The sequence below is a fragment of the Corvus brachyrhynchos genome, unplaced genomic scaffold (assembly GCF_000691975.1).
Source record: "Corvus brachyrhynchos isolate BGI_N302 unplaced genomic scaffold, ASM69197v1 scaffold54, whole genome shotgun sequence".
Lineage (NCBI taxonomy): Eukaryota > Metazoa > Chordata > Aves > Passeriformes > Corvidae > Corvus > Corvus brachyrhynchos.
In genome coordinates this window covers 1,633,691-1,659,965 of record NW_008237902.1, presented here as the reverse complement: position 1 = coordinate 1,659,965, position 26,275 = coordinate 1,633,691, and the positions used below count along the sequence as shown (strand labels likewise).

At 38.7% G+C, this 26,275-nt stretch overlaps 1 protein-coding gene across 10 annotated transcripts in view; it reads right to left on the bottom strand.

Annotated features, from left to right (window-relative positions):
- Positions 1–24,151, bottom strand: part of LOC103614675 (core histone macro-H2A.1) — a 36,024-nt gene extending 11,873 nt beyond the window's left edge. For 3 of the 10 annotated variants that reach the window (XR_001861585.1, XR_001861584.1, XR_001861582.1), the window contains exons 1-5: positions 23,929–24,150; positions 10,228–10,334; positions 8,567–8,764; positions 6,642–6,752; positions 1,467–1,566 (exon numbers count right to left, since the gene is read on the bottom strand). Coding sequence is in view for 4 of the 10 variants with exons in the window: in XM_008632643.2 (XP_008630865.1) it covers positions 1,467–1,566; positions 6,642–6,752; positions 8,567–8,764; positions 10,228–10,334; positions 23,929–24,100 (688 nt within the window). In the remaining 6 variants the exon portion in view is untranslated. Of the gene's footprint in view, positions 1–1,466; positions 1,567–6,641; positions 6,753–8,566; positions 8,765–10,227; positions 10,335–23,928 lie in introns of all 10 variants that reach the window. The other 7 variants (XR_001861583.1, XR_001861586.1, XM_008632643.2 and 4 more) reach the window with 6 other exon arrangements.
- Positions 24,152–26,275: the final 2,124 nt, after the last annotated feature.

The window sequence follows — 26,275 nt, the reverse complement described above, 5'->3', positions numbered from 1 at the left end:
GGTAAACAGATGTATATCAACCACGTTGGACAGAGACCCAGCACAGGCTCTACATTTACACATGTACCAACGTCCATATTTTCCTACCTTTACATCTCCAAACCTTGCGCCAAAGGAGTATGCTGAGTTGTGTGTGCAGGTGTGTGTAGAGAAAGGGGTGTAGGCAGCAGGAGAAGGAATATTGAGTATGACATGATCAAATAAATGTTAAAATGACAAGTCAGAGCAATCACATGAGATCATTTCCAAAGTTTTAAAATCAGCTAATGCCCCATTTCATTTTGCAGAAACCTAGAACAACCAGTTCCCCACAGAGCATGACATTAAAATATGGAATCTGTTTAAAAAAGAGAAATTCAGGATCATCAAGCCAAACAAAATAATTAGTTTCTCCATTTTGTCAGCACCAATAAGCTGACAGGCACTGATCTTCATATGTAAAGCCATTCATAATTTTGTTTCTAAAAATGCCAGTCTCCTTCACATGGAGGAAACCACGTATTTGCAGCCAGGGTTGCACAGAATTTCCTTTAAAAAATACAAATAATTGTTCTTATAGCTTAGAAGTACGGCGTATTTTTAAATTATGTGATGTAATGGCCAAGCCACTTGCAGAAATATGTATTTCTAAGAAAGGCTGATTTAAAAATTAGCCTTCTTAAACCTTTTTTCTTGTTAAGTTACTTCTCTACATTCCCATAGGAAATGCAGCAGTAGAAGAATTATGGGTTGTATTCCATTAAGGAAGTTTAAAAAAAAGACAGCAGTAGGTGTAATCAAATAAGAAGGGAATGCAGTATATAATGCATGAAAGGCAATTTTTGTTTTGCTGAAGAACAAACTTCTGTTAAAGAAGGATTTTTTTGATTTCTTATAAATCTGAAACAAGAGAGAAGCTTTAAAAGCAATTCTCCACCTACAATAGTTCACTCTTGGTATAGTATCAGTATTTGTTTTCAGCTGAATGTAAAAGGGAAGAACTGAAACATAATGGAAACAAATCACTGACTGAATTAAACATCAAATCAAGGTAGGAAAGATTTGGGGATAGCTAATTATTTAATAATCCCTTTCAAAAAATTTTAAGCCTACTCTAAGTATCAAAATAAAAACCCTGACATTGCAGGTAGAATGGAGAAACTGCTTATTTTGAGAAAAACCTGACAAAAAAGTATTTTAGTCCTCAAAGTATCCAAATAATAAACCCCCCAAAATAGCTAACAGTCACATATGATCATTATGGAAAAGAATTTAAAATTTTTGAACTGAAATCAGCTTGAAGACTAGCAATAGCTGCAAGTATTCAGAATTGGTCAAAAAGTATTTTGAATATAGTTCTTCAACAAAGCAGGACCTGCAAGATTTGAATTTCTGCTCTGATTAAAGGTATGAAGGCCTAGAGAGTAAATTCTGGGTTCCATAATTTCCATGTGACCGTTAGTTGTGTCAACCCATGCCCCATTTACCTAGGTCATCTTTAAGGTCAATGTCAGCATTGGTAGGATTGATAATGGCCTCCACCTCAAAGCCGGCTAAATTACTGATTTCACTGTGAATAAGGTTCAGCTGAAAAGAAAAGCATGAGGTGGGAAATAACAGGACAGCTGGGAAATCACAGAGAAGCTGCAGAAAAGTGAGCTTTGCAACACAGATGGAGATAGCATCACTGCAAACAAATATGCAAAATAAAAGGCAGGTCATAAAGGGTTATTATCCCAAAAAAATTCAAACACAAGACTCAAACACTGTTCACACTGGGAGAACATGAATGTACCTACTAGTCAGCTCTATTTTGGTTTTACACTGATAACTATTTGGGATTCTTATTATTATCCAGTACCTAAAGGGGGCTTACAAGAAGTCTAGATAGGGACTTTTCATGAGGGCATGGAGTGACAGGACAATGGGGAATGGCCTTAAACTGAAGGAAGCTAGATTAAGATTAGATACTAGGAAGAAATTCTTCCCTGTGAGGGTGGTGAGGCCCTGGCACAGGTTGCCCAGAGAAGCTGTGGCTGCCCCATCCCTGGAAGTGTTCAAGGCCAGGTTGGATGGGGGTTGGAGGAACCTGGGATAGTGGAAGGTGTCTCTGCCCATGGCAGGGGGTTGGAAAGAGGGGAGCTCTAAGATTCCTTCCAAACCATTCTGTGATTCTCATTTTGCCATTAAAAGAGGGTATTTGTTTCTTCCCTGCGTATAGATGAAGGACACCCTAAGCATCCCTTAAGCATCAATTACAGGGATGTGCTAGGACCGTTCTGCACTGAAACGGGATCAAAGCTGCTGCTTCCTCCTCCTTTAAGCCAGCAAACACGAGCCTATCTCTGAGAAAGCACACACTTGTCTCCAGCAATTCCTCCATCCCAACAAGGGGACGTGGCTTTTTTTCTTTCCTTATCAGAGGTCACCATGTTTTGTATTACAGCACTTCAGTCCTCATTACAGTTCTGCAGCCTTTGGGAATGTCTGGTGAGGTACCGTAAGCAGGCCCATGATACTATGTGCGTATTGCTTCCAGTTTTTATTTGCTTTACTTCCTTTTGTCCCTTATGAAAGCAGAGATTTTTAACCCCACCCACTAATGCCCATTTACTCCTCGAAGTACTCCCATATATTTCAAGCACGTCTTTCGATTTCTTTTTTGTTATAAACCAGGAGGATTTCTCCCGGGCACACAGAAAACCGAGGAAGGCAGCATAGAGATTGACGTCACACCTGCACTACATGTTCTTAAAAGACAGTTTGGTTGTCTCCTCACAGGATGTGACCCACACCACAGAACCAACTCTACAATTTGAGGCAACCTGATGGGAATGCTAAACTTTGCAAAGGTCAGAACTGCAGATATGCAAAGTTTATAACCAGGTTTTGAGCAGGTTGTGACACTGCTTCGTAACTTCTGTTGGAAGTCTGATTTCACAGGCACCAAGTTTACTACTGTCAAAACTTTAAATACTTTAGAAGTGCGAAAGATTTTCCAGACTTTTTCATTTGGGGAAATACATTAGCTACAGCATGACCTACACCTGTGTTTACAATATGCATTTAAAATGACTTTTTCAGTAGCTCTTTAGGTGATATGGAAAGCAACCATAAAAGAGAAAGCTTTCATTCATTGATGCAATTCCTGAAACCAGCTGCAGTTAAGCCAGACTTTCCTTTTAATCCAATGCCCTCAGCCTACTAAGCATAACATACACCTTCAGGCATGGCACTTCATCTCGTAAATAAGAGAATTTTATCTCATTTGTAGTCCATGGTCTGTAAACTTAACTCTTCAAATAATTTCTTTGTGTATGTTAATTTATTAACAGGGAATATGAGCCAGTCCACGGAACTCATACAAGTGAATGGGACATTTAAGGAGGCCACCATCCCTGTATTTAAATTTTATGAAAAACATATTTCCATTTCATTCATGTGATTCTATGAATTGACCTTCTTTCTCTTTTTAAAAGCTTGCAACTTCATATAATTTACATATTTTGCTTGAGTAAACTATGTTACCTCAAAATACGGTGATTTTGACTAAAAATGAGTGTAACTCAGCCCTGTTTTAAGTACATGTCTGTTTGGGAATTTGTAATAAAATCTAAGAAAGCTTCCTTTCCAAATAGCTTGGAATCCTTTAATACTTCACACGTGGTGAGTTATTCATTCTGGAGTTTGAGTCTTGAGTTTGAATACAAGCAACTGCTGTTTAAAAAAGTCAAATCAAATCAAACCAAAATGTTAAAAAAACTTCATGAATTTAAAAAAACAACAAAAAAACCAAAAAAACAACTGCAAAACACATGCACACACCAGGACTGTTTTGTGGAAATTTTAGTATGTTCCTAAGCATATTTTGCTCATTCTCTAAGTGATCTCTTTGATTCCTAACTCTGTGCTCTACAAGTTTTTGCCCCAGATCTATCTCAGCTGCAGACTGTTTTTGTTTTGGACCTTAAATCTACCCCTGAGCCTACTCATATATAGGATTTACATAACAGACAGCTGGTAATTAAAGTTTCAATTTAACACAACAAGAAAATGCTTAAAAAGCTGCCCATGACTGATAGCATGTGTTGGCAGCTAAGTATTATTTTACTAAATTCTGCATTTACTGCTCAATGCCCTGTTAGCTATCCAATTGCCAAAAAACAAATAAAAAATTCATCAGAATTTTTCCTGGGGAATTAAATCCTCCAATGAGTAATTGCTCAATTTCACTACCCAATAGTATGAAGCATGTATTAGGCAGAAGTGATACCCTAAAGGGCTACGTTAAAAAAATGAACAGACATAACTTGCATATACAAGTGCAACAAAGAACGGACATAACTTTAGGTAACATTTCAATTAAATGTTAGTTAGATAAAATGCGGATGGCACTTGGCACATCCATGAGTATTTTCTAAGCCAAGCCTGGCATTTCTAATTTCAGACAAAATTACCTTAAGAGTCTTGAAGCTTTTCCTGGTATGAGTTTCATACCAAAAACTGAAGATGCCTATTGCAGACCACAAGCTGAGGTCTCTTGGAAAGAGACCAAACCTTAAAGCTTAGGCTTGAGGTCCTGCAACTCTGCCTCTACTCTGTAATCCTCTCAGGAAAAACAAAACTAGGTAATGTGCACAATGCCACATTTCCACTAGGATGTCACTTGTAGGAAGTGCAATCATTTACATATTAACTAGATTTTAATAATTAATGTAGCATTAATAAACTTATACAGGTATAACTGAAGGGTTCTTTGCCATTTCAGGACCTCTAAGCATTTCCAGCCGAATGTCAGCGGTTACCTAAAGATTCATTGCAATACTGTAATTTAAAAAACTGAAAAATACCCAGGTTTGCAACACTCTCATTTGTGTTTTTTGCATCAAATTAAATCTGGGGGTATTAGAAGGATGAAGAGCTGCTCCTGCAAACAAAACCTTTCCCTTCCCTTCTGCAAACATGAAGCCAAGAAAAAGATTTTTCCCATTAAACACTTATGAATGATGTGATATCAAAACCAAGATTATTTTTTTCCTTCTCTGCATTTAGCAAATGATATTCTGATCTGGCAGATAATGGTTTTGCAAACCAAACAGACGTGCTGGAAAGGTGTTCAAGAATGTCACAGGAGGTTTGAAAGATCCTGATTGATTGATCTCAGCAGCAATTCTTCAAATGCTTTCTCTAACCCTCAGAACGTGATCTGTTTCATTTGGAGTGTTCCCTCACAGGAGACAAACAGGTTTTCATTTTCTTTTGATTTCTCTTTTCATTATGTGTTACAACAAAAGGCTAACACTTGGTCCTTCTCATGTGCAGGCCTAACTGACAAGGACCCAGTGCAGGGATGGATTACACCAGTAATTTTCTCAGGGGGCTGCACCCCAAGTGAATGAGAAAGCCAGAAAGTCCATTCCCTGGTACTAGGACTCACTGGGGAGCTCTACAACAGACACTGGCTTTGCCCACCACAGCTTAAAGCAGTCCTGGAGTTCATGATTTTCTTCCACTGAGCCCAACAGCAAAGCCCCACGGATTTGCTGGGTCAGTCTTGCTGGAACACAACACTAGGTCTTATTACAGGTTCTCTATGGTAACTAAAATGAGCTCAAAATCAGCTCCAGAAGTCTGATGTTACTTGCTTTCTTGAAACAGTAATATCTATTATAAATTTTGGGTTCTAATTTAGTCATCAAAACTTTTTTAAAAAAACACCCCCCTAATAAGAGTAAAATAAAAAAAACCCTACCAAACCAGCTATCTAGCTGTAGCTGTGGAAAATCAGAAGTCTTACAAAAAATGTTACTCTCATGCATGTTAAACTTGGCAAACAAACTGAAGGATAAATGGAGAACAACCTCAGTATGAAATAAAAATGAGTCAGAGGCGTTACATTCCACAGTGGACAATGGCTCATCTTTTATGGCTTACAACACAATGATCTGATTACTGAATGATAGCAGAAAGATGCTGTTTTACTTAAGAAAATTTTGCATCACAAATTAAAGGCAGGTTTCAGGATAAAAGACCAAATTAATTTAACGAATTGTCTCTTTAAATTGATCCTCTTTAAGCAGATATGTATTTGTATTAAACCAACCCATATCCCAAAGCATATTCACAGGGAAAAAAAGAATTCTTCATCTCTAGCTTTTCATAAAAGCATCATTCATTATTACACAGCATTAACTTCTGTAAATCACAAAGCAGAACATAGCATAAAACCATTATTATGAACAAATGTCTGAAATGGGTTTTGATAAAAACCTGTAAATCATTTACATCAACAATGAAGTGGGCTGACTGTTGGAAAAAATACATTTTATTCTTAGAATAATCTCTTTGGCAGATGTTTTTCTGTAACAATTATGCTGTTTATGAATGAGAGATTACAAGCACACAGGCTTTCTTTCTAATTAAGTATTTAATTATGTAGTCACATGAAGACTTATTTATGTACTTTTAAAAATGTTCTAGAAGTAGTTTCAGAGAATTTCTTTGAAATTAGAAAAACTGATATCATACATCTCTTCGATTGCTCAGTGGGGAAATGTCCATTGTACCTAGATGTTTTGTGGAAAGGGGGGGTGGTAGGAGGGGGCTACTCCCTAAGCAGCACAGAAAAATAGGTATTAATTTGTAAAAATGCAGGATCATACCTTCTGGCCAAGAAACAGGCTTTTGGTGGACAGGACTGTGAAACCATCTGCAGGAGTTCCCTCTGTTGTACTGTCAGCACTGGCTGATTTGCTCACTTCTCCCTGCTTCTTCTTCCAAAAATATAGTTAATTAGTTAACTCAAGGCCATGAGAAGAACAGTTTAATGACACTAAGATATATGATATGCACTAAATGCTTAGCAGGCAATAAAATGCCTGCACAAACAGTGGCGTTGGATTTTATCCTTTAGTCCAACCAAAGTGCCTGATAACAGCTGAAGGGATCAATAGGAAAAACGACCTCAATGTCTGCAGATCTACAGGTGCCTTCTCTTGCCCACAAGTGCACAGTAAAGATGACAGTTGTCTTAAATGTTACAGGAAAACATATAAACAGCCCTAAACTTTTAACAGCTTTCTAATGGCTTGCGTGGACGAAGATTACGTATCTCTATGTGTGGGCAGACATTCATTCTAAGCTAAAAACTGACTTGCCGGAGAATAAATTTTTTGTGATGGGAGGTGCTCCCAGATTTCACAGACTTATTTTTAGAAATGCTCATTTGTAATGTGGCTGTCCTTAGAAGCAGTGTCAAAAGAATACAACTACTTTCTATCTGCCTGGTTGCAGAAAATGGGCTGAACAATTTTCTGTCTTAACACCATCACCTACTTTCATCTTCAGTAAAACTGTTGGAGGAGAGAGAAGGAGTTCCCCTCAACCACCGTTTCTTTTTTCAACTCTATTACTGCAGTGAAATAACAGGTTTCAGGAATGAATTGAATTACTGAACAAAAATGAGAATTAGGAACATTTTGAAAAGGAAGTCAATTCACGAAGGCTGTAGTTATAAACTCAATTGGTGCCAAAAATGATTTCACATTTTCAATAAAATTACTACTTACAATTTCATATAAATATTTGGTGCCTCAGCAATATCTGTGTTGAAGCAAAAAAAGAACACCTGGAACACTGAGCAAACCACTGTTCTCCTATTGTCCCTTTCCAAAGTATATAAACTAAGTCTGAGGCTGAACAACTAAAATGACTTTGATGCAAGGGTATATTGTGCTTTTAGATGCTGTAACCATGTTTTATTTTACACAAATGTTTTGAAAATTAGATTTTCATGGGTCCTATTTCAATTCCCCAGGAGTTTACTGTTAGCCAAATACCAATATAGTAAGCAGACAATCCAGTTTATTGTGTGAAGAAAAACAGAACCCCACAACAGACTTCCTGCTTTTGTAATCAAGAAGGGCAAAAAAATTCCAGATTTAGGGAAATTATTAGTGCATGGTTATTGGAAGCACTGCATTTGAAATGTCAACTAATAGGTGCTCTGAGGGAGAAAACTAAATTCAACACCTCAAAAAACTAGAGAGTGAAACAATCAGAAGAGTGACCAAGTAAACAGTAACAGGATAAATAAAGAAGCTTTGCTTGACCCAGAGGCAACTTTCACATTCCTTGTCCATTTCATGTGAAATTCCTGTACTTTTCTTCCTACTTGCAAAATTTATTGCTTAACAGTAGTTGTTTTGCAAAAGAAAAAACATCCTTGGCTACACATGTACACATTAGAAAGATTCCCTACTCCTACAAACTGAAACCTGTAAGGCATGACCAGTACAGCACCCAGGCACTTTCCTTTTCTGTCTCCTGGTACCTCCACCCTCTGCCCACCTCAGAATGTTTCTTACAGAGTACCCCATCTGCCTGTGCTGCAGACCTGGGCCACTTCTGAGGGTGTTCAGACTCCAGCTGCACCAGGGAGAGGGCAGTGCTCCTCCTTCCCTGCTCACACTGTGACTGAAATCACCATTGTTAACAACACACGCAACAGAGAGCTGACCCTGTGTGAAGCTCCCTGCAGCTACTGCTGGCAAGCTCGTTTGGGTTTAAAATAAACACATTATTCTACCTTGGATTTTCTTGCTCCTTTCTTGCCGCCTGTTTTCTTTGATACAGTTTTTTTCTGTGATGGAGACTTTGCCTTCTTTGCTGGGGGTGGAGTGATGATGGCTTCCAGTTTTCCTTTTGATCCCCGCTTCTTTGCCAACAGCTCTGGGTGAATATTGGGTAACACTCCACCACTGGCTATGGTGACCCCTTTCAACAGCTAATCAAAAATAAAAAAAAGTTGTACATGACAAATTCCAGCATTTACTCACTGATAAATAGAAAATAAGATTTATGGCAAATTTTGCACACTGCCTTGAGTTTCTGCACCACTATCCTTGAAGAAGAGAGATGTGAAATGCATGAAATGGAGCTGACCATTAAAATACTAGATTTTAAATGTAAAGGGAGCATGTGTTCTTCCTGCACCCGTGCCTGTCACTGCCAGCATCTCTAGGGCTCACCCAAGATCCGTTTCTCTGAATCCACGCCATGAAGGCTATTACCCAATGAGGAAAAACAAGACAGCTCCAGGTACACACCTGAGGGCCCGACAGGGCAGCCTTTGAGAGGGAAATGGGACCCCAAATCCAGGGTGTGAGACTGCAGCGGGTGCCACACTGTGGAGAACCCAATAAATATCTCAAGTGCTGAATTTTCCTGAAACTGTGTTTTTAAAAACATTTTTTTTCTTAGAAAAACAAACTTCAAAATGGAGGGCAACATTTATACAAATCTCTATACCTGTACGTCCTTCTTCAAAAAAATATGCAGTTGAAGATCAATATTCAAAAGTGTGCAGTTCATTCAAGCCTTCAAAAGCAGAGGTGAAATATATCATGTTCTGTATTTAAAACCACTTTAATAAATTTTTTTTTACATCTAACTGGGACTAATTCATTATTCAGGAGGATACAGACAGTGACATCCAGGTCCCCCAGCTACTCTCACTTTCTGATTCGTGTTACTGCTCCCCAGTCTCAACTCAGTGAGCCCCAAACTTACAAAAGGATAATGAATGGAAAGTATTACCAAATTTCGGACAAAGCCAGAAGGAGGGTGGTTGGGGGATATTATTTTTTTCCTGCTCCATCATGATACATAGGTTTGGAAAAAGCATCTTTTCAGACAGGTTTTTACAGCACCTCACACAAAGGTATGTTAACCCCAGCCACTGCCTCTGGCTGACACCACGGCACTGTAATAATAATGCCCATTTTTTTGTGGCTAAGTTAAAGGCATCTTTAAATCTGCAAAGGACACAGACTTGCAAGAGTTTAGAGCTCTTCTGTGGTCACAATAACAGACTTCAGTGGTTAGGTCCCACTGAGTCCTCAGCTGTCTAAGGGGTAAACTAAAACCAACCAAACAAAAACCAGCATCTGCAGGACTTTCTCAGCGTCCTTGAATTTATGACAATGCCTCAGTCCAACAGAAGTGGTTGTAGTAGTGTTAGCAAACATCATTTTACATCTCCACTGCATTTTTTCACATTTTAGGAGTGCTGAAATACATAATTAAGCTGAGTGCTGTAGCTAGTTACACAGCCAGCATGCTAGTGAGTGTTTCCTGGTGTGCTACTCAATAAGAGGAGGTCTTGAGTTACAAGTCAGCTATATGGAAAGACAATTTAAGAAGCCCTAAAGGAAATCCTGGCCTTCACATGGCAGAGATTTTTCTTACCTGATTTAATTCTTCATCATTTGCTACAGCCAGCAGGATGTGTCTAGGAGTGACTCGACCCTTCTTGTTGTCCCTTGCTGCATTTCCAGCCAATTCCAGAATTTCCGCTGAAGAAAAAGTAAGCTCTTTTTAATTACAATGCGATCATTAAGAAAAGTCAATGTGTTATTTAGCATCCATGCAAAACGACTGGGGAATTATAACATGTTACTCCTAACTGCTGTAGGTACCTTCAATAGACATCTAACTCTAAAAGTATCATTTTGTTTATATAAGTCTAATCACTGAAGAACAAATGCACACTTAAGTCCTGTGCTTTAAACTAGAATTTTTTTTTTCTCTTTTGAAGCAGTTCCCCTAGATTCTTCACTTTTCAGTGTTCTTCTCAAGGCTACTGTGTGCTCATCTCTTAGGATCCCTCTCCAATCAGAGGACAGAGTACAGTAGATACACAAATTCTATAGGTCTTTTTCTCAAACCTGTCAAATGCGAGTTCTGGCCTGCATCACTTCTACTTTTTTATTACTGGAAGACACTATTCTCAATGACTCATTTTTAGCATTATGGAACTATGTAAGCACACATCCAATTAGGACACTAAAAATACAAATTCTGCTGCTACACTCACTTGAAGACTCTTTTCGTATCTGAGACGTTTTTAACCAGAAAAAGTAATTGATGAATCATGTTTGTTTGCGCCTCATAAATTATTTCCTTAGAAGGTATTTCCTTAGAAGATATAAGGTTTAACAGCTATGCGTATAACTGAATCAGGAAAGACGAACTTGCTCCTCTTGCAGGATCTTTGCAGAGAAAGATTAGAGCATTACCTGCTAACTGATCTATCTGCAGCTCAACAAGCCTTGGGCAAGGATAAAATTAATTACAAGAAAGTCTGGGGAACAATTAAAAAAAAAATGACATAACATGTTTATCAGACTTTGCAATTATGTGCTACTGCTGTCTCCATTACACATAACCTTTCATCTCCCTCTCTACAATCTGTGTTTCACTATGGCATTTGGTAGGTTTCCTTTTGCATATCGGATAACATTTGGAGAAAAAGAGAAAAAAAAAAAGGAAATGTCTTTTTTTACATCTATTACACACTAATATTAAAATGCAACATTACAATAATATATGAGTTGATTTCACATTTAAGAGCTGACTATACCATGAGAGCTCTCCCATAAGCTTGCTTTGGAGGCAAACAGAACTGAATTAAAAAACAGTTTAGCCCATGTTCTAAACCAATTTTAAATTAGATGAAAATCTAGATCTCTCTGTAAGGGAGCTGATTCAAATTTTCAGAAGAGTAACTCTGGAAAAAGAAGTAGGTGGGAAAAAGTATTTAAAACTGAGACTGGACTTGAACTCTCAGGTCAGCCCATCTTTGGAAGTGTTGTTCTACCAGGTTCAAAGGTTTGGGTCACTGAAGAGTTCTGTTTCATTAAAAGTAATCTTCTCACAGTAGGAAAAAACAGAACTGGAAACAAAAAATACTAAAATCAAAGTCCATGTAACCACATGCCTTTACTGTAGGACACAGTAAATCTTAAGTAATACTACACAGCACAGACCACGGCATCTCATTAGACTGAATTTAACATGATTCACCAATTATTTTTCATCCTAAGTCCCATAACAAGTAAGTTATGATGCTGGAAAACATTCAGATGCTTCTGGATGTTCTACAGTTAAACTTCATGGAGGATTTTTGTGTGTTTTCACTATTTTTGTGTTCTACAAAGCACTCAATTAACTTTATTACAGCATGAGGCAGAATATTAAGTCGAAACCCTGAAAGTAACTCAACATTTCATGCTGACAACAATTGCTTTAATTTATTTTTAAAGCAGGATTAGCTGGGTAAGGTCAACCTGCCCATGCTTTCCACACCTCCAAAGAACTGAATTAAGCTGGCATAATCCTTTTCACATACTTCTCCCAAGGCCCAGCTCAGACACATGAGGTTTAGCTGCCTGCAGCCTGTGGTGGCAAAAGCCCTGCATCACCTCCCAGGGGACATGGTGAAATCCTGGATACACCCCAGGCATCCCCACTGACCTCAGCAAGGCTCTATCACTGAGTAACTCCACCACCTCCACTTCTCCACACCAGGAATGGAACTGTTTGTACCTCAGACTTAATCCCAGCTGAAAAGCAAGGGAAGGCTTTGCTGCTTTTTGGTTTGCCTCCACTCCCCCACCTCCACTGCTTTCCGGCATTAGGCCCCGCTGAACAGTCAGGCCGTGTTATTCCCTGCGACTGATCAGCACAGCTATGCAGACAGGTCATTTTGGAACTAAAGACTCTAAGAAAGTGTTATGCCTGTAAAGCACAGAGGAATGTTTTATTTGTTCCTCATAAAATGAAAATGTCTGCCTCATACAGTGGAGAACTGTTCTTGTAAGTGCTAAGCCCTCTTCCTTGGACAGGAAACTCATTTTGAAATTACAGTTTTCTAATGGTCCTTTAGGGAAGTTGAGGTACCCCACTTCCTCTTCAGGCACAGAATGCTTTGCACTGGTGTTGAGGAGCACAAAAGATGAGCTTGGGGAGCGGGAGAGAGGAGGAGGCCATGGAAGGTGGAATTTCTCTTCTGGCCTTCTCCTCAGCTCTCCAACAATAATCAAGTATTGCTAGTACATGCAGAGAGACCCACAGCACCGAGAACAGCCAAACTCAGCTATGTACACAAGTCTGGTCAGAGGGGGACTCTCCTATTTAGAAACAGATTAGGAGGTATTCCAGCTGAAGCCAACACAGGCAACAGTTTTTTGATTTAGCACTGACAAGAGACAAACCTAATCCAAACCCAACAGATAGAGCACTTAGAAATGCTGGAAATGTAGACTTTCTGGATGCAGACAGGATTCAGACTACTTGCCTGGATTTTTCTTGCAGACGGCTTTATTTTCACATATGTTTTACACTGCTCTAATTCTAAAGATTTAAATGGTGTTTTGCCCATGTTCTAAACCAATTTTAAATTAGATGAAAATCTAGATCTCTCTGTAAGGGAGCTGATTCAAATTTTCAGAAGAGTAACTCTGGAAAAAGAAGTAGGTGGGAAAAAGTATTTAAAACTGAGACTGGACTTGAACTCTCAGGTCAGCCCATCTTTGGAAGTGTTGTTCTACCAGGTTCAAAGGTTTGGGTCACTGAAGAGTTCTGTTTCATTAAAAGTAATCTTCCCACAGTAGGAAAAAACAGACATTCAAAAATCTACTCCTGCAATTGAGCAGGGTCAAGAGAGAAAGCTTTGCTCAGACTTGTTGAGGCAAAAGAAAGTTTTAAGAGCTTCCATGACATCAGGTTTCACTCAGCTTGTATTTATCCAGCCAGAAGACCAAAACAAGAATGTTTTACAAAAATGGGGCCTCACAAAAACGATGGAAGTTGCATAATGTCTATTCCATTCGTTTCATATATTTACTCAAGGCATTTCCCCCCTAGAGAATAATTACATCACCACCACTCAGGCAACAGGCAACTGCAAGACTCACTTTACAGAACTAAAGAACATGAAGAGCTCTATTTTTTCAGAAGTGAAGGAAAACCCCAAGTTTTTCAATATTACATGGTTTGGAAAGGTATCCTTCAACCACTACATACTGAAATCAGCTTAATACGAAGAGAAACTCCATCTGCACAAGTTACTTTTTCTGTGCTTTTGAATAATTTCAAACAAAAATGCAAACCAACATGTACCACTTTAAGAGCAGATATAAAACAAACCAATGAAAAAGGTGTGAGAACTGTATAATTAGGGAAAAAAATTAATTAGGAATGCTATGTCAGCATGTGATATATTCATGTACGGACAGCTGTTAAGTAGCAAAAAAGGCGTGGATGCCTCAGGAATCTGACTTTATCATGAACATGATAAAGACATAGTTATGATAAATATTTTTCTTCTTTTCAGTCATTATTAAAGTAGAAGCATAAAGTGGGAAACCCTGAAAGTTAAGAAATTTTCCTTAAAATTTATCTCCAAGGCAATTTTCATTTAGATCACTTGAAAAACTCCTTTGTAATAGTTAGAACTAGGATATGGGTAGTGAAAACTGGTCTAAGCCTGTTCTCAGCATTTGGACCAAAACTACTTTTCTTCAGCTGAGGTTTTTAAAAGTTCAGTTAAATATTTTTAAGGGAGAAAAGCAAACCGGTTGTGTATCTTCATATTTAAGCTTGAGATAAGACCACAGGAAAAGCTGTTCTCAAGACATTTCCTACTCAAACACAACCAAAAAGTGTCAGAAGTCTCCACAGAAACCTCATCCTGAGTCAAGTTTTCAGGGCGAGTTCCTCATTCTTTACTTTCAGACTCAGGTCATCTCTTAGACATCCTACTAAGTTCCCAATTTCACTACCAGCATTTCCCTTTCACGGGGGTCTGCTTGGCCCAAGTACTCTTACACTGGTATTTCACAACACTTGCAAATTCTGGAACCAGAGCACAACACGTGGTTAAAATGAAACTAATTACTATTAGGCCAGAACAAAGCAGGCACAGTAGGAACTGCAAACCTGGGTGCTACAAAAGCAAATGCATTCTCCTCCCCCTCCTGGAGAGTGCTCTAGTTCACTTATCCTAATTTTCAAACAACATATTACTGGTCATTACTGACTAAAACTCCTCTCAAGACTAAATGACAAAGCCTTTAGCTTATCATGGATTCCAGGCTGTAATACTTTATCAATGTAAATAGTCAATTCAATTGGTCTGATTTCATCCCCAAAATGTTTTTTTTTCCCTCTTTTTTTTTTTTTTTGGTTTACATCTCAAGCTAAATCATGGCTGTTGCATCAAATCTCTTTGTCCCCCCTGTCTTCAGGGAGATGAAATAATATGTTTGAAAATTAAACTCTTAACAACTAACAGGTGATGTGTTGACACAAGGCCAATTTCTGAACACACAAATTCCAACAGGAACAAGTCAGGGGTTTCTAAAAAATTGTGAAGCCACTCCTCAAAAGAAAATTGAAAACAATATCCAGAAATCAAAGAAAAATGAATGTTGATACAATTCCACTGAGAAAAATATGTATTTGGTACAAAGCCAACTATGTGACAAGGAGTCTGCTTATTGTACTTTAAATTAATCATCTTTCTCATCAGCATTTTATTGACTTGAGATTCATTTTACATGATTCCGGAAGGTTTTAACCCAATCAACCCCGATCAACCAAGACTGTTAAAAGTTTCCTGCATTCTACTCTCCATGTATTCCACCAAATCCCCCTGAAATCTGCAGTTGCAAGAGTGAAGGTAAAATCATTTAACAACACTTTCCCTCTTATGCATTCCAATAAAACAGTTCTCAGCCTTGGTTCAAAGTCATGGAAATCTGATGCAGTGAAAATCAGTTCAAGAAACTTTACTGCTTTGAACAAGCCTTGATGAAACCTTAACTCTCAGCAGGGCAATCGTTCTCTTAGGATGTGATAAAAACCCCAAACCTTGAGAATCTGAGCTGTATCAAAACTAGGCCCCTTAAAGGAAAAACTGTTAACTTTGCCAAGTTATTGTAAGTTTTGCATTTCTGTGAAGCAGATGACAGATTGCTGTTTACATAAAACACAAATTCAGGCCACAAAAGCCACTTCCACTTAGAGCCTTCTGATCTGACTTACACGTCTTTTCATCTTTTTTCTAGAGTTTAATACCATCCATTATTTTTTTTTTGTAAGAGATCCAGGGTTATTTAACTTCCTTCCCTTTTTATTTTTTTAATTTTAATTTCTTGTTTACCATTGATCTGTAAAAGATACGACAGTTCAATTTTCAGGGAAACCTGAATTTCAACTCAGACGTTATTTATTACACCAGCCACACCCTGAGTACTAATTTAAAGAGCTAGCCTAGCTCTTCTCTACAAGAATCCTGATCTAACTCAAATCAGCTTTTACTCTTTTTCAGTGGAGCTTCCTCTACCTGGCAGTACACTTTGCTGTTCCTCCTAATAGCTTACATATGTTTTAGAAATGGATTAATGGAACTGCTGCCAGACGTTACTTGATCAAGTGCAGCATGTGGCACTTGGGGACAGGGTTTAGTGGTGGACTTGGCAGCGCCAGGTTAACAGTTGCACTTGATGATCTTGGAGGGCTTTTCCAACCTAAATGATTCCATGTACGCTTTGGTCTGGCTGTTAAATAGTACAGGAGACTACTCACATCCTGAGACTTGGTCCTAGTTTAGTCTTTAACACTGCATTCCCAAACATTAAAGAAATCAAGAGGACTCTCTGTTAACTTCATTGGAGTAAAGCCCATATCCAGCCTGACCTCCTGTCCTCAGCCAGTGCCCAAGGGCAGGTGGGCTGGAGCATTAAAGGAACAGGCAAACTTAAAATGCTATTTTTCCAGAACATTCCCTCTGATTTCAGCCATGTGCAGCTGAGTGGTTCCCCAAGTTAGAAATGCTGTCTTTTTGTTTAGTTCCCCAATGGATTTTATTTCTATGGATGTGTCTAATTGTTTTCTGAATCCATTCAGAAAGGTTCAGCACCTTTTTTAGTATCCATAACATCTTTCACTAACAAGGCTTGCTACACCACAGACATTTTTGCAAGTTGGGAGAAAAGTACCTCCTGTTTGGTTTAGAAATATTGTATTTCACTATATATCCCTGTCCTGGGTTGCAGTGTATTCTATCACCATCCTCATGAGCCGTTGAAACCAGGTGGGGCAGTGTTTCCTTGCCTCCTCCCCCCAGACTGTCTTTCTGTTAATTGCCCATCATTGTCCTGCCGCCTGACTCAGAGAGAACTCCCTCCGGACTATCTTCTGTTAATGAGCCTAATCAACACTTGGCCTCATGACTCATTACCCCATTGTGAGATGCTCCACCCAGAGGGAGGAACCAAGCATCCCATCGTGGATATAAGCTGGGACTCTGACCACCAGAGACAACTCTTCCCACTGGATTTCCAGAGGACAGGAGCTACACAGCCACCATTGGACCTCCTGAGGAAGAGCAGACTGTTTTACTACAGGATCACTGCTTCAGAGGACTGCAGCCACCATTCTACCAGACTGCTACCACCACCCTGCCTAACAGGGTGTCAGGTTGTACCTTGACTCTGTCAGTTTGAACCAGTGTTTTCTTTTACTTTCTTTCCTTTTCTTTAACTTCCATTAAATTGTTATTCTGACTTGGTGCCTCCCACTGGTTTGTTTTCAAACTAGTACAATCCCCTAAATTTATTTTCCCCCAGTGAAGTTAAAATTGAGAATGGAGTACTTTGTCTGACAGCACTGAATAATCCAAATGGAATTTCATTTCTAAAGGTAATTCAGGGAAAAATATACTTTGGAAAAATACTGAAGACCAAAGAACATTATCTGAACTCAGGCATTATAAATAATCCTCATGGAAAAAAGGGAGGAAAAAAATCATGCTTACAATACTTGATGCAAGAACTTCTAAAATTTGTGAATATCTGAAGAAAGAAACTGCTTGATAAATACACTGTGGAGTCAGGATGTCTTCCTGCTTTCTAGCCAGTTGTGCTACAACTGTCATTCCAAGAATAAAGGGCTGAAGAAGAAAAGACTTAAGCTTTATAGATTCTTTTCTCCTTCTCAAGAAGGAATTTGTGTTAAGATAAAGGTATGGGTAGGAAAAAACTGTGTAGTGAAATGAGCCACATTTTTGTTTTACACTTCTCTTACACTCCATTCTTCCAAACAAAGGCTGAAAGCAGTATTAAATTGAGCAGCAATATACAGAAGAAGTCATTACTCTGTTGCAACTTAGCCAAATAAACAGATGAAATTACTTACTAGAATAAAAAGTACTTCATGCTAGATCTAAGGATATTAAAATATAACTGAAATATAGCAAAAAAATTATCATTTTCAAGGGAGAAATATTCACTGACCATGACATAAAAACTAAACCAGCCCCATCCAGCATTTTGTACATTATTGCAATCCGACACGTCACAATGTTGCATATTTACCTCTCTGAACTGTGCTGACATAGCAAGATGCACTGTTAGAGCTTTTATTACAAGAAAACACTCTTGTTGGCCCTTACAGTTTTTCATCAAACCTGACCTGTGCAGCTTGGAGAATACATTAGGACTGTAATCAGGTCAGTAATTTTGTACTGAGTGAGCTTTTGTAACTCGAAGATCCACAGAAGTTTATGGGAATACACAATATGACAGACACATATGTAAGTGATTACAGGGCTAGAGCCAAGGAAGAGCTTATCAGTGAAAGAAAACTCTTTATTTATATATGTTTGACATACACTGATTCATGCATTTGTAATTCAGAAAGTTTGTCATTCAGTTGGTAACAGTGCAAAGTTTTGTATCTAAAGAGGCACTTCTTACAAGTGGAGCAATTTTAAATTGTGATAATGACACTTCACTTGAGAGCACGACACAAGTCTTACGTAAAAGGAATGTTACAAAGGAGCTTTCCTACGCTGATATAGTCAAAAGGTTGTGATGTTATTGCCATAAACAACCCTGCTGTATTTTAGGTCCAGTATTAATCCGTATTAAATGCACACTACATACGAAGACGTAGTTTCATGCTTGCTCAGGGAAGGCACACATCCTACAAGCCCCTCATTTACTTCAAGCGTCTTTGGGACAGAGTTTGTGGTACACCACCACAAAAGGAAGTAGTGTTTCTAAAGCTGCCTCTTTAAATAGAAGAAACATATCTTGGTAGTGAATGCACATTTAAGCAGTATCAAAAAAGATACTGTCAATTAATTATCTTCTTAAATTTCATTACACTCCAAGGACACTGGGTTATTTCTGGGAGTCTCAGAATGCCTGGAACTTGAATCTGCTTTTAACCTAATGCTTTTTTACTGTGGAACCCTGAGCTCCCCTCTGCTTCCAAGAAGAAGTTCAGCAGAACATCTGCTTTGACAGAGAGCGCAAATCATTGTTTTCCTCAGTGAGCCTGTGAAGATTTTGGGCAGTGAGCAGAACACAAGAGGAGAACAGCAGTTCAAGTTGCTCAGCTTGCACATTGCAAAGTGAGCATCTGAAGTGAGCACTTAAACCTAATGCTCACAGGAAGGACTCTCCTTTTGCAGTGAATCAGCCTCTGGACCAAGAGCATTTCCCACATTGAAAATTAGTCAAGATGAAAATGCAATGAACTGAGCTCCAGCACATAAACCCCCATTATTTGATTCTGCTGACATTAGAAAGCCTGAAAACAAAAACTCAGGTAAACACAGGAATGCCTAAGATGCAATTCTAACTTTGGGGTTCAAGAAGTGCTTATTTGACATTTCAACAAAATATATGATCAACAGTACCCCTGTGCAAAAAAACTCAAAAACCCAGCTGAGAAAACGATCTAATGGAGAAAACAGGTATTTAACATTTTCTCCTATCTTCATATGTACATAACAAATATAAATCAGAGCCTCATTTCTTCTGTATTCCTGTGCTCCTGCTGTTTAATAAACTTCTCCTTCTCCTCATTTGCTATGACATTTTGGCAATTGAAAATTATTTACAGTGTAGAACAGATGATGGGGGAGGGGAGAGCAGAAATCACTTGCAGGCCTGGCTCTTGCTGCCTTTATGCTCAAGAGATTTCTGTTTTTCAAGGGCAAAGGAGTATCTTTTTCAGTTAGCAAGAAAGGTTGGACTATATATTGTAACATGTGCAAGCTCTACATCTGAAAAGACCATACCTGTATGGCAGGAGCGGTTCTGACAAACACAAACCACTGAAATTCACGTGAATGGCTGCAATGCCCCAGATGAAGTCTGTGGCCATTCTCTTGACTGACCTACTGTTCTTTTTTGACATAAACTGATACTGATGCACTATTTTGCAGAGAAATTAAGGAGGGGATTGCAGTTTTCTGAAGTCTATGTTAGGGAAGATAAATAGGCAAGGAACCATTGGAAAATAAGTGCAATAAGGAAAGAAGACAAAAGGAATTATCAACACTGCACATGCCAACTGAAAACTGTTGATAATGATGCCTTAAGAGGCCTCCTAGAAACAGAGACTAGCTTAAAATTAATTTCTGCTTATGCTGCAGAACTGATGCACTACTCTGACTATTCCCTGCAAGACAGGAAGCACTGCATGAACTGCTGCTGCAAAGAAAGAAAAGAAACAACTGCGCATTTATAGTTCTTTGGCATCCACACTATTCCTCCAGAGTAAAGAAAGGAAGTATATCCACCTGCTTCAATACTAGTAACACTCAAAGGTACTTTCTGCACATTTACTCAAAAAAGACACTTGCATCCTATTTACAGTGGACATAACACATTATTTCCTTAGATAAAAACCAGGAAACAATAATCAGCTTGGCTTAAGAAACCAAACTGGATACACTGACTGTGCTGGTGAGAGAATTATTTTCTAATGTTACTTCTAGGTAACAAGAACCTTTAGTGAATAAGTAATAAAAGGAGGATACCCACTGTACAACTTGTTTCTATGTGAAGCATATTGAAATCTAAGGACATGAGAAATCATACAATGTGCACTCTCACTTTCTGATGAGTAGTTGTACACACGATAAAAATAAGGTACTTTCAAGTACAAAGTGGACAAAGTCGTAACTCCAGACGAGTCCAGAACAGAACTCCAAGTCTGAACAGCTGGAAGCATTTCAGAAGTTCGAATCTCAAATTGAACAAAAAACCCCCAGATCTCAGCACATTATGGGCTAATTTCAGATTTACTTCAAAGTTAAACCTCAGCAAAGGCCAGCAAAATTTAGCACCTCACCTTCTAAAGGATTAAAGTTGGTTCCATATTCTGCACACTGATGCACCAGTTTTTAAACCTTGGTAGGTTCCTTTCTATTAGGTCATGTCTCTGTCATTTCCCCTCCCATTTTTGTTTCTGAAGTTTCTCTTTCCTATGACTGCTTTTGATATTTTTTACTTCTCCTTCCTGGATGCAAAGGATTGCTTTATTGATTTAGCCAATTTATTAGCATGCCAGTTCACATGGTCTCCTTCCTATTATGTCACGTTCCTGCTTTTACTTTGAAATGGTTGAAATGCTTTGATTTGGTCTCAGACCATGTGCTAACATGAGGATCTTTAAAAATTCTCCTGGAGAGAAGTCAGGATTTCTCCGGTTTTGTGAAGTAATAACTGCCAAGAGGTAAAAAGAACACAAACCAAAAATCTCCAAGCATTCCACTTCAAGGGGCTGTTTCTGAATTACACTGAAAAAGACGAATGACCTCAAGTTCAGAAAACATACTGAGCACTAAAGGCTAAAAAATTGTACTATACAGAGTGTGAAAAACTTAGAGAAAGGAAAAAAAAACCCCACCAGATTGAAACAGGAAGGGGCCTACAAGAAAGCTGGAGAGGGAAGGACTTAAAGTGATGGGACTACAAGGGGGAAGCACTTCAAACTGAAACAGGATAGATTTAGATTAGATATTAGGAAGAAATTCTTCCCTGTGAGTGTGCTGCAGCACTGGCACAGTTGCCCAGAGAAGCTGTGGCTGCCCCATCTCTGGAAGTGTTGAAGGCCACCAGATTGGATGTGGTTTGGAGCAACCTCATCTAGTGGGAGGTGTCCCTGTCCATGGAAGGGGGGTTGGAATAAAATGAACTTCAAGGTCCCTTCCAACACAAACCATTCTATGATAAAACTAGTACTAACTCCGGAAAAAAAAGTAGTATCTGTGCTTTTGAGATGCATCTATGTACAGGAATGAAAGAAAACCCTGAGATACAGGTTACTAAGATTATTTACCTAGCCTTCAGAGGAAACAGAAAAACCACAACAAAACTGCTTAAAAATAGTTAAAGGGATAAAGAGGTAAAGTACTTCTTCCTTTAGCTATCCTTTCCTCCTGCCTCTTCTATTTTTCCTGAAGTGATTTATGCTACTTTTGCTTGGTTTTTTCTTGTTGTTGGTAATGTCCTCAGACAGGTTCCCAAGATGCACAGCAGTTAAAGAAACACCTTTATTTCCCCAGCCTGTTCTTAACTGCCTAAACTATCACTGCCACAGCCAACACTTTAAACCAAACAGTTAACCAGTAACATGTGCTGCTCATTAGCAGAGCCTTAAGATCACCTGCATTGCTCTGTTTCTTTAAAAGGGCAGCATTCAAAGCACCCTTCACCCTAAGAAGCCTTTTATTTGAGTTGTTATTGCTGTAAGCAGGAACCTAGCTAAAGGAAATGTTATTTTTTTAAGGCCATCTATGAAGTTTAAAAGCACTCTTTCAAAGAAAAAGCCCAAGTAAAGAAAACTGAATGTCAACAAGTGAAAGGGAAAAATATATTTGATGGTATGAATATCCTACAGAAAACAAGCACTCTATTAATTATTCGGTAATATTATCAATCTTCATCTTTACAGGAGAAGAAACTGTAGGAAGAAATCTTCTGTTCTTCATGTCAATAGCCATTATAAAATGTATCTAAAACTGTGGTAAGGTCAGGTTGCTTCAATTTTAAATACTCCCAGAAAAGTCAATGCTTTACCACTCTGTGCTTGAGTCAAAGAAAAACCTGTATCTTTTAGAGGCTCAGCACACCAATACAGCTTAAAGTCTCCTGTCCCTTGCAACACTTGAACCTGCAGCAAGAAGAACACTGACACAAGCAAATGCACTGGAAAAAGAAACACTGCTTTGAGAAATAAGATCTAATTCAAGCTTTTCCTTAGTCATGCTAATAGAATCTGGCTCCAAACACTCTTCCATGTGGCACTTGTGGTTTTTTCTAGATCTCTACACCACAAGTATATACTTAGAAGTCAACCTGGCCACATGAAGGTGACTGAACCCCTCTCTACTTTTTTTTTATTTTAAGTAAACCATTATTGCAAAAAGCCCATATGTTGATGGTATTACAGTCGGGGTTTTCTGTCAAAAGACTGCTTTTGTAATATTGTTTGGGGGGTAAACTTGCAATGTCTTAAGTCTTGTTTGAGAACAAAACAGGTGTGTAAAGATCTTTACTTGCATGTCTGGTTGTTTATGTCACTGGGCAAAGCATTATCTTCCTTTGAAGCTTCTTTCTAAATGGAGGAAAAATAATACTTTTGTCCTCCAAGAAGGTACTGTGAGAATGAGATAATTATTTAAGGTATTCTCATTCTGATGTGATGAGAGGAACAGAGCAAGAACTACAAATGTAAGCAAATAAGATACAGAGATCCAGGGAAGATGAACAGTGTGCATGTAGACATAGACAGTCAAACAAATTGCAAACAGCATGTGTAGTCTGAAAAGAAATCTGTAAATTGAACAAAACTGATTAAACAAGGCTGTAAGCAATCTCAGCCCCATGTAAACACTGAGAAGCTCTCTCTATTTAAAATTAATGTATATGCTTAACAGACAATTATAACCCCAACAAAGTCATCAGGTACAAAATCAAAGCAAGGAGGACTGCAACAATGTAGTCCACACACACAGATTGCAGTAGGAACCCTGACTGCCTGTGTGGAAGCAGTGTGTTTACAACTGGTGAAGGTAAATCCAATACTGGAATGAACAAAAGCCATCAGGGCTGTGAGGCAGGAGTGAGGGTACCTTTATTTTGGCTTAGAAGTGTGCTCAGCATAACATGCACTTAAGCTGTAACTTTTTCAGTCATTTATAAATCAGATGATCTTTTTCGTTTGTTTGGGTTTTTTTCTGTGCAAATTCAGTTTGTATTTAACTTTTACTGCTACTATGTCACATAATTCAGCAAAACCTACCAGTTAGATATTCCAGTACAGCAGCCATGTACACAGGAGCACCAACACCAATTCTGTACTTGGGGTGGCCTTTCTTAATGTACCGGAGCATTCTTCCGACAGGGAATATGACCCCAGCCTTCGCGGAGCGGGAAGTCTTAGTTGACTTCTTCTTTCCACCCCTGCTGGACATCTTGTCTGTATCAGGTCTGAAACAGCACTCTATGAAGAAAAAAAAAAGGAACAAAAGATAAAAAAAAAAAGATAAAAAGATAAAAGGTTATTAATAAGGACTGATGCTCTAAGACCACACACTGAATTCCAAGGCAAATCAGAATTTTGGAGTAGCCAATGCATTAGAGTATCTAAAACATCCAGACAAGTTGCCTTTTAGAGTATACACAACAAGAACCTAAAATAATTTTCCACAGAATGTTTACTTCCCATTGTAACTTGGCATAATTTTATACAGAAAATATATAAGACAAGTTATTTCCTATAAATCTACTTTTCTGAAATTCCTAACAGATTAACTCCAATACCACTAATGGAGCAGAGTGATAACTACCGGATTTAAATAAAACTTCTGCATTGATGCAGAGGATGCTTTCTGCGAGGAGACTGACACAACCTCCTGATCGCCATGAAAACCTTTTGATAGGGCATTTGAACAGCTGTGGTAGGGCAGTTATGTTCATGAATAATTACATTCTGAACCAGGAGAAACTGTATCCACTAAAGCTTTCAAAGTGTACTTCTTTAAAAAACTCCATTTTCAAGATGTGTGAGAATTGACAGAACAAAGGCCTATGGACGGCAAAACACATCTCCTGTACAGTAAAAGTTCTATTTTTAGAAAGATCTGAAATTACCCCCTTGAGATTTGAACCTAGCAAAACTCAGCCACCTCCACATGGAAGACCATATTGCTTCAACATTCCCTCCAGGAATCTGACGATCTTCTATCTGCCACCTTTCCCTAACAACACAGTGATCTGAACACCCAGCATGTACGTGACAACTGTATCTCAGTTTATCTTGCTGAGGGAAACTACTGCTGATACAGCTGTCAAACATACTCTGTTGTCTCTTTGATTTCTGCTCAGGCTGTAAGTAGAAGCTGGTAAATCCAAAGGGGTGGAGGGTTCACAGGCTCTCAAGGTGTCTTCGAAGGTTTAGGCAACTCACTAGGTTTTGAAATTACCTCAGAGGAAAGGAGACAGTGCCCATCTCCCCATCTCTCCCCTCCCTCACATGTGAACTCCACGGAAACCAGCAGAATGCATCAGTGATACACACACACACACCTCTGTGCATCCCACTTCTTCCCTTGCTGCACAAGTCCTACCTAATACACATGCAAATTCACTGATGTGTTTATACACTCCACTATGAAACCCCCTTTAAGCCTGCTTTCCCAAGACACCATTCTGCTGCTTCCTCTATTTTTTGCTTGTTTATTCTGAATTCTCTCCTTGCCCTTACGAACCTAACTGTATTTCCCACATGCCTGAATCACACAATGGAGTGAGCTCAGAGTTAGTCAAAACAGGTTAATCAACCCCACTTTTAGGTTTTGCAATTTCTGTTCTGTGCTGACACATCCTTACAGTCCTTCAAACCTCAGTGTGTCACTAAGACTCAGGCTACATAACTGCCAAACAAAGTCAGGAAAGAAACACGAGTATCAAAGGTTTCTTTTCCTTTCCACTTCCAGGTTCCATTCATCAGAATTTCTCTACACCTGCACAACACATTAAGTAAATGAAATGCTATGGGTTTACTGTTTGTTAAAGCAAAACAAAATAATCCCATCTTTGTAGCTCAGATGAAAGTCACACTACATTTAGGAAACTCATGTCCAAAACCAGATAGGAATCTTTGGGAGGGGGAAGCCATCAAAAGGGCTCCTTCTCCTTTCATCTGCTGTGGACTCGGCTCTGTAACAACCATTATTCTGTGAAGAACAGGACAAAAGCCAATTTTCTTGCCTTGAGAAATGGCCTAACTGCAGCTCACAAATGAATTTAAAAACATCCATTTAATTGCATTTTCTCATCTAGTTAGCTCTGTCTTTGTTAGCAGGAAGGCTGGGTGGGGCTTTGACTTGGCTATAGACCTTCTGCCAGAAATTATTTTCATGTTTCATAATCCATTTTCATCAACAGTACTAGGAACATTTAATCTCCAATGTTAAGAAGTTCATTGAATCAAACACCACAGAAAGGGGCATAAGAAGTACCTGTGCTGCTCTGCAATATGTTTGGTTTGTAACTGAGAGGTCAATAACGAAAACCATAATTTTTCCAGAGAAAGCCTGCAAGCCTTAAGCAGTAAACTTCTATTAATCATTTAGTGAGTTTATGGG